Below are 9,400 nucleotides of genomic sequence, written 5' to 3'. Positions count from 1 at the left end.
TTGTATTAGTTTATAATTAAGTTAGTATTAAGTAGATAGAAACAGAAGAGCCTAACTATAGCAAATACAGTTTACTTTCAACCCTCTTTAAAGCAAGCGTTTTATAGAGTCTTCCTCTGCACGTACAGTTGTACGTGAAGTGACGTGTGGCACCACTCGCACTGAAGCAGTGCGAAGTGGACTTGTACTGAAGCAGTACAAGTCGGCAGTGCCCCGTAACAATAGACGTCCACTTCGATAATTTTGTGAAACAAATCGAGTGTTAAATTGATTTTCTTAAACGTGTTTTAATCACGTGTCGGCTACACCGAAAAGCTCAGACCATAAGCTGTCTAGTTAAGCAGGTTGTCCAACGCTCTAACGCGCTCAAGAAGTTTAAATAAGTTTATTTCCTGTCTTTAATTAGTACCTTCGATTTGATTGGCGTTTATTTACTTTAAAACATATATTCGTCAGTTAAAACACCACAATATTAAGCCGATAACGGGACCAGTGAATGTGGATCAATAGTCGCGACCTTACCGGTGATGACGACGTAGGTGGCTCCCAAGGCAGCGTGTGGGGCTTTGCGAGCTCAAGTCGTTCACCTGTGCACAAATCGATAGGTGCTGCAGGCTCTCGCGTGCTGTGGAACCGCATGGAACCTGCCGAGGAGGAGCGAGAGGAAGAAGCTTTGCCTTCGTACTTGTCGTATCTCCAGCCATCTTTGCAATCAGCATCCGCGTCACTCAATCCCCACGCACCACCACCACGTCAGTCATTATACGGCACTACGCCAGGATTACTAGCATCGCCACCCTCAAAGCCTATGGTCCCTTCCAGTGCCATTGAGCAAGTGACACGCAAAAGTGCCGAACTCGCGCAGGCCCTGGAACAGGTTGTAAGAGGCGCAATGCATGGAGACTGTTCCATACCGTCTCGTAAATGCCAATGCAATTGCGATCACATCATAAGCCAGCTCCAGGAAATGGGTACACAGGTCCAAGCGTTGCAAAATCATGTTTTTGAGCTCACAAAACCCTCCTTTTCAACCAGTTTGGACGTTGGAAATGCATTGAAAAATGGCATGTGGACCGCCCACGCGCCACCCTTTGTACCCAAGTCGTCGAAGCACCTACCGTCTCCACCCTTGGCATCAATCGACCATGGAATTGCAACAGTTCTTAGCGATAGAATCTCGACACTCGAGGGTCGACAAAGTGCCTTTCAGTCCCAATTGGCTCAAATTGTTAAAGTTTTAGGCATTCCGACGGGAAAAGCTAACAAACACGGTCCTGTGAAGCCTTTACTCCAGACGCTTCGAGAAGAAGTGGATTGTAAAGTCGAACAAGCGACAGCGGAGGCGACAGCGAAGCTCACGGCACAATGGGAAAAGAAATTTGTTGAAACGACCAAAGTTGTTGAAACGAACGATTTTCAGCATCAAATGTCGTCAAATGTGGTGTTAGCTGCTTTAGCAAAGGAGCATGAAACGTCATTGGCGCGCTTAAGTGATTCGTTCGAAGCGCTTGTGGCGGACGAGACCCGACAACGAGTTGCATTGGAAGCGCGCGTTTGTTTGCAATTGAATCAACACGAAGAGTGGCTCCAACAGCTAGAAGGTGTGTTTGGGTCGCCTCATGCTGTCAAGCCGGAATCCGAGCCACGATGCAAGAACGTGTGTGCAAAAGTTACCGAGCTGGAGCAGAAATGGAACGATTGTTGGGATCGATGTCAGCGGTTCGAGCAAGTATTTTCCAATGTTGCAAGGTCTCGAGCGTTGAAGCCATTGTGTAGTGCTTATGAAGACAAATGTAGCGGCTGAGAAGGAGATATATAAAAAAATTTTGCAATTTTTAATAACTTTTTTTTAAAAAGAGTCAAGTTGATTTTGTCTTGTTAGGCTATGAGCCGACATTGTGCAGGAGCGTTGTAACTTTTTACATTGTGGCTGCTCCATGTGCGTGTCTGTCAAGAAATGTACTATTACATAAATATTTTTCCTAGAAGAGGAATAATTAACATTATTTTCTATGAGAGAAATTATAAAAAGATGAGTACGACTGCACAAGACCTCAGTGTGACAACTTATGATTAAATTCCGACGGCAGTGCACAAATACAGGCAGTGTCGAAACTCGACCGCTCGAATGAGTTGAGTGTACCAAACAAGGATACTTGCATCGAAAGCAACATCGAAGAAAATATCCAACGCCTGTCTATAAGAGACAGTATGAATGGTCCAGATATACTGGAGAGTCGATTGTAGAGGATCTCGCTGTGGTTGCGCTACCACAGCTCGAGGCAGTTGAGGGAGTTACTTTTTACAAGAAATTGAGAGAAGAAGCCCCCAAGAATCTCCGGGAATAAGGCCTCAAAAACCTGTGGTCAAAGCTTCCCAGGACCTTTGAAAATAGGTTTTAAAGAGGTTACTGTGACATTAAATTTCTTAGTAAGCAACGAACCAAGTGTAGGCGCTTATAAACTGATAGCGCCTCCGAAGTTAACTTCGGAAATAGCCCAATTGCCAACGCTAGAACCGAAACGGTTCTTGCGTGATCTGCGTAGTGACAAAGTCAAGCTGATCTGCGTACTTGTCACAGGTGACAAGTACGTGGCCGATATTCGGTCGGCAATAGTATTTTCTGAGAACGAACGGATTCTCAGCAGCTCATCGATGGACGGAAGTGTCCTCGATGAGAAGACTCATTTTGAACGTTTTACGTACCAATCCTGGGAGTATTGGAAGACAAAATCTTCATATACGGATTTGATCGTCTTCAAGGATGGATTCCCTGAATCCGTACCGTGCAAATTGCCTAAGGAGAAAGGCTCTTGACACGAAATCGACCTGATTCCAGGTTCGAAATACTGTGTCACGAAGCAGTGGCCTTTGTTCCAAGCTTGGGAAGGATTTGTACAGAATGTGCAAAGCATAGGCCGCCAGGCCTAGCTTAACAAACGTGGTGTTTTCGTGACCGATTCAAAAACGGACGCACGCTACATGCTGCACGGTTACCTTGCCTCTCGAGGGGTTTTCATGCCCATGCTGTTTTAAGGGGGCAGGTTCTGTCCAGATTCACGGCAGCTTTATGTCAATCTGTGTTCAAATCACTTGAAACACAATTAAAAATGTCAGCTTTTGACCATTCTGAAACAGATGGTCAGACAGAACTTGCAAATCGTATCCTCGAATAGATGCTCCGCAGATACGTCCACTTTTTTACGAGTTGGAGCGAGTTCTTGCCGATGAAAGAATTTGCCATCACCAATTCAGTGCATGCTTCTACAAAGCATACACCGTTTTTCGTGAACGGCTTACACCATCCTCGTATACCCACCTTGTTTGAGAGTGACTCTTGTTCAGGTGGGGACTCGCTCAGGCAAAGAACTTTTTAGCTCTCGCTCATCACGCATTGACACAACATTCAATGCGAAGAATACCGATGTTGACTTAATCAACATTGAATTGGACAAACTCAGTAATGGCAAAATTACTATTTCTGACTTAAATAACTATGCTGAAAGACTCAGCATCGAAAATTATATTAGAATGACACATCCGCAGTGTGCACCGGTCGCACTGAAGACACAAACAAAATCGAGTCAGCAGGTGAATTCCTGGTGGCTAGAGATGCAGTGGTCCAGGACCATCGCTGATGCGGTTGGCCGACAGAACGGAACGCTGACAAAAATGGGAGAGCAAACATTCATTCATTTGATGTAAACGATCTAGTCCTACTATCTGTGGTAAACCAACCAAAACAGTAATTGATTATTGCTCAGGTATATCGGCCTGTTACGTGTACTGCACCGCCAAAGAAATGCGTACACGATCGAGCTGCCTCGTAGGATGCGTACGCATCCTACGATTTATGTTGGTCATCTCCGCCTGTACTGTCACTACGAGTCTTCTTCCGATTCCGGATCACTTAGAACGGTCTAAGGCGTCTGCCAAAGCCTTATGGTTCCGAGCTAAGCATGATGGCCTCGGGACAAAGTCTGGTTATCACGAACGAAACGTTCTACCACATCCTCCAAGGATGAGACCTTTTGACGAGCTTTCATCAGCTCGTTTTAAAGAAACTGATGTGTCCTCTCGTTTATCAGTTGATCCGTCGCGAGAAACATTATCCATCGTCACCGCTAACTCGCGGCGACGGGATCGCTCGTGATCTATGTCCTCCCGTAAATAATGGAGGGTGCGATCGAAGTCACGATGTTGACTCGGGTTCGTCCAACAGGCGAGCCCGAATTCCCCTCTTTCTCCACATACATTGACAAATTCGAGTGGTGAAAAGCTTTTCTTGTTGAGCGCTTCTCGAACACACCGTGAGGTGAAAGGGATTCGAACGAGTTATCTTGCTTGATGGCGAGGGTACCCACCCGCGCGTGATAGTTGCAAAACTCGTTCCCAAGAGGGTCCATCAGAGAACGAGCGCACCCACGCTCGTGAAAGGATAGGAGGCTCTCAATTCCTTCGTATCTCACAAGAGATGTGCGTCCTCCAATGAGAGTCTTTGAGGGAATATGCCTTCTTAGAGGGTCTCGATCGGAGACCAATTCACGGGGTAGCCCACCGAGTCGAATTATCGTGTCAACAAAGACACGAGTACAGCTTTTGGCTGTGGTCAAATCCGGGACTGCAGCAAGATGTACCATCTTGCTGAAACGATCAACAAATACAAGAATACCATTACTCTCATGATCGTCTTCGGAGAATACGAAGACGAAGTCCATTGATACGGACTGCCAACACTGCCAACACTGCCAAAACAGGATGAGGTTGTAACGGAGCACGGGATGAAGCACTGGGCATTACCCGTTGACAAACTTCGCAAGCACGTATGTACTTGCGGACGAACTCATACTGGCGTGGCCAGTAGAAGTCGCGACTTATCGTGAGATAAGTTTTCTCACGTCCACGTTGACCGCTAATTGGTGCATCGTAGTACTCATACATGATGCCTAAATGCATCATTTTGGGTGGAGATGACGACACAAGCTGTGTCGCCAGCAATGGCTGTGTAATACAGTAAAGCATTGCGTGTCGTATATCGAGTTGTTGAGGATCGATACATTTTCGACAATTCGTTGTGATGGATTTTCCAAGGTAATCCATCTACTCTTTAAGAAGTGATACTTCGCCCGCTTACACGTATACCACCGATGCCGGAAAAGGCATCGATAAAGAATTCCGTCCTCACCAGGCTTCACAAGCATGTAAGGACGAAACGGAATATGGTATCGATCGTTGGTCATGTCAGACTAACGGTTTAGGTTGCCCGTAGAGCGCAACTAATGTTTCTTTTTGGGAGCAAAACATTGCGGTCTATCTCACTTGGGTTCATGTTAACGTTAACATTACTCTCGAAGTTATGCTTTGAATCAATCCTTTCTGGTGATGCGTACTAGTACCACCACTTACCGAAGTGCCTTTTACGATCACTTCGTTCCTGGTGATGAATACTGAAATCACCAGAGGTATCGTCGTCCATGAAGTTATCCCAAGATGACTCCGCACCAAAAGGGTCCGACGAAGTGTAAAAAAACTTCGTCATCACCTCTTTGGTTGTCACGTTAGAACCGCTAGGTTTTACAAACGTGGCCGCGGTTGATCTAGAGGCTTAATAGTTGCCACCTAGTCGGGCGATGACGCCGACTCGACCCAGTCACCTACAATGGAAGTAGCAGCTGACTTGTCACTGCCACCTGCCATACGAAAAGCAGGTGGAAGCGACCCGCTCTAAGTGCGAAGAACTGCCCAAGATTCGAAGAAGAGGCAAGCGAGAGCGACATGAGATTAAGCTTGTCGGCCTCCTTAACAACACTAAAACCCAGCACCAAGCTTGCCCCGTTACGCATCTCGGTTCAGCTTGAACACGCGAGCGGCACTTTCGATGCACTTCTGGACAGTGGTGCTTCGCGAATCATGATAAACAAGGTGACTATGCGAGCCAATGCTCAGCTTGGGCATCGACAAGTTGCGTCACCAACAAAGTTTCAGACTACATCACCAGTTTTGGTAGTACGATCGTCCAGTTCCATTTTGCGGCCCTCAAGCCGTCGGCTGTAGTGACCCACAAATTTGAAATTCTAGCCAGGATGATATGGTCATCGGTTGCGACATCATAAAGGAATTGGGCATTCCGCTCAATTTATAGGCCAAATTGGTTCAGCGGGATGGTCAATATGCTCAATTGAACACCGGAGGGTCATTTTCTCCCGAGATTAGCGATCATGGATTCCTCGACGAGAGCAAGTCGATGACACTACATTTGCCCAGAAGACCTTATACCCGACACGCTACATGAGCCACTCCTCGACAAATATCTCAAGCTTCTCCGCGACAGCGAACACCTATATGACGGACACTTGGGAAAGATGCGATTCGATGATTACGTTCTTCCTTCAGCGCCTGACTACTAGACCCTACAAGCAAAGCTTTATCCAGTTCCACGTAGCCTCGATAACAAGGCTCGAGAGCTAATCAAGCATCTTATCAGCATCGACGTGCTAGAGAAGATCTTTGGCTCAGAAATGGCATCGCCAGCCTTTTTTTGAGGAAGCCCAACGGTTCACTTCGTTTATTGATTTGTTGAGTCTAATGAGCTCAACCGCTACATAAAGCGCAGCCTGTACAAAGTCTTGCGAATTCTAGAGATTTTGCTACGTCTCGCAGGCGCCAAGCGTCTTTCTACGTTTGATGCAAGCATGGGGTACTACGCGCGTCGTCTTGCTGCACCCAGCCGTGGTTATACGGTTTTCTTCCTTCCGTTCGGAGAGTTTCAGTACAAGTGACTCCCAACCGGAATTTTTACGGTGCCTGACGAATACCAAGCTTGCGTGGAGAAGATCTTTGACGACCTTGCTTTTGTAGTCGTCTATTTGAAAATAATATTCTCGTTAACTCCGAAAGCGAGGAGGAGCATCTCGAGCACCTGTACATCGTGTTCAAGCGACTGAATAATTTGATGTGATTCACAACGGAAAATATGCCATACACTACGCCACTCGGTCGACTATCTGGGCTTCACGCTGACATCCGAAGATATCGATGAGTTCTTCGGCAAGCGAGCTAGGGCGGGAAATGTACGTAAGAGCAAGTCGCCTCGCTGCAGCTGACCTTCTCTGCGCGTAAAGCCACAGATGGATGGCGCGTGGTTCACGCTTAAAATAAGCTGAACACGGCCACCATTTCGGCGCAAACGCCAATACCGCAGGAACATCTTCTGTTGAACTCCGTGAGAAAGTCAATTAGCTTTTATGCGTTGGATTTAAAGGATGGTTACTATCAGTGTTCATGAAAGAATTGAATGTAGCCAAAACGACAGAAAGCACCGAAAGCGGTATGCTTTGGGAGTGACTTATGATACCTTAAGGTTTGAAAAACGCATCTCGCGACATTCTTTCGAGTGGTGGCTCACGTGATGCGTTAGCACCGTGCCCACACGTCCCATTACTTGGACGATGTATTCCTTAATACTAGGACCGAGGAAGTGCTGAGCAAAATAGAGTCGCACAAGCGTCATAGACGCTGTGTTGCAGACCCTGAAGGACGCAAAATTGTACGTCAGCTTGCAAAGTGCGTCATAGAGGTCTCCGAGATACCTGTGTTGGGCTGCACCCTAGGTACACATGGTGTACGAGCACACCCAGACAAGGTAAAACTGGTAAAGGACTGGCTTATATCACGACATGTGAAGGATTTGCGCCAATTTCCAAGGACTCGATAATTAATTGCATAAGTATAGCAAGAATTATGCGGAGCGAACTAAGCCCATACCCAACCTCCTTAAAAAGGACGCAGTTTGGGTTTGGTCAACGGAACCAGTGAAGCAATCTCTTGTTGAGGCACCGGTCTTGGCATTGCCAGTGCGGATAAGCGCTTTAGCGTGTGAGAAAATTTGTAATCGTCAGCGCGCTCATGCAGAAGGATGAAGACGGCGCTGAGCGTGTCATCGCTTATCAGTCCCGGATTTTAAAAGCCGCAAACTGATTTACCTGTGCATGACAAGGAGTTACTTTAAATAAAGTATGCTCTTGTCAAGTTTCGTGTGCACCTATTGGGCACCGAACCATTTGTGGTTTAAACGGATCACGCATCACTGCGGACCGCAATGAACTCACTACACCTCTCGTCTGGAATGGCAAGATGGCTCACATTCTTCTCTAAATTACTTTAAAGTTAATACAAGCCGGGTAAGCCGAATATCCTGGCTGACGCGTATCGCGCAGACCAGACTTCGAGGCAAGGCATCAGCAAAGTGTGTCTTGTGCAAAGCACAAGTTGAGTCGTCAACGTTGGCTCCATGAAGGCACACCTCGTGACGAACTCATTGGCCTCCGAAATTAAGAAGAGCTAGTCAGGACGAACACTGTCGCCTGCTGTTCAGTCACTTCGGTGGACGAAAGGTAACCCATCCGTCGCACCTGAAGGGTGAGCTAAGTCACTTTAGCTACAGCGAGTGTCAGAGAAATCTTGGTGGCCACATCTATATCGATGTGTGGCCAACTATACTCGCTTAGGCGAACAGTGTCAGCGCATAAAGCCTGCACCGTCCAGCGGTGTACCACTGAAGCCGCTACCGATTCCAACGGATGTTGGAAGTCATTTAGTCGGGACTTCATGTTTGGCACGCCGCCTGACCACACGGTTCGGACGGAGCTTGTCGTCTGTGTAGACAGACTGAGCAAATGGTGCATTTAATACCATGTAGTGCCACGATCATAGGTAAGGAGGCAGCTATCTTGTTGCTAGATCACGTGTACCGACCACACGGGATGCCCGAGTCCATAAAAATCGGACCGGGATCGACGGTTTACGTCGGGTTTTTGGCGTCATATGTTTGAGCTGCTGGGTAGCAAGCTCCACATGTCTACAGCCGATCACCCCCAGACCGATTGGCCAAAACATGTTAATCGGGTCGTGGCGGATGTATTGCGCACGGTAGCGACTCCCAAAGAATAGATAAACATTTGCATATCGTGGAGTTCGCTATATGTACAAGTGTCCACGCCATCCTTGGACGCTAGTCTCGATGTGCGAAGCCCAAGTCATAGTGTAGAGGGGCTTACTACGCTCGGTGCGTAAGAGGGACACAGTTTCGTCAATATGACGATGACCCGCGAGGGTATCATCTCAAAGACTGAAATTTGCCCTAGTGACCCTGATGGTATGACAGTGGTCAGTATGGAGTCACGGCAAAGAATGCCTGTGCTCCAAAATAATAACGGTGTTGTATTATTCGCAACTACGTCCTACGACCGACCTCTTGGTGGTGTCATAGGTGAGTTTGATGCTAAAAGCGTGAGCGAGGCTTAACGCTTGTGAATGAGCGATTAGCCATCGGGCCGTTTACGTTGGTCAAAGAGGTTGGAGACCCAAATTATAGGTTCACCCTTTCCCCGTATATGAAGAC

General features: G+C 47.1%; 1 protein-coding gene across 1 annotated transcript; it reads left to right on the top strand.

Moving 5' to 3' along the window:
* Positions 1-496: 496 nt before the first annotated feature.
* On the top strand, positions 497-1,804 carry CCR75_009505 (uncharacterized protein; the record flags this gene model as incomplete). The annotated part of the gene is made up of 1 exon (XM_067967544.1): positions 497-1,804. One exon carries the CDS (start codon positions 497-499, stop codon positions 1,802-1,804), a length of 1,308 nt encoding a protein of 435 aa, XP_067815894.1.
* Positions 1,805-9,400: the final 7,596 nt, after the last annotated feature.

The sequence above is a fragment of the Bremia lactucae genome, linkage group LG13, assembly GCF_004359215.1.
Source record: "Bremia lactucae strain SF5 linkage group LG13, whole genome shotgun sequence".
Lineage (NCBI taxonomy): Eukaryota > Oomycota > Peronosporomycetes > Peronosporales > Peronosporaceae > Bremia > Bremia lactucae.
This window is presented reverse-complemented; position numbering and strand designations above follow the sequence as displayed.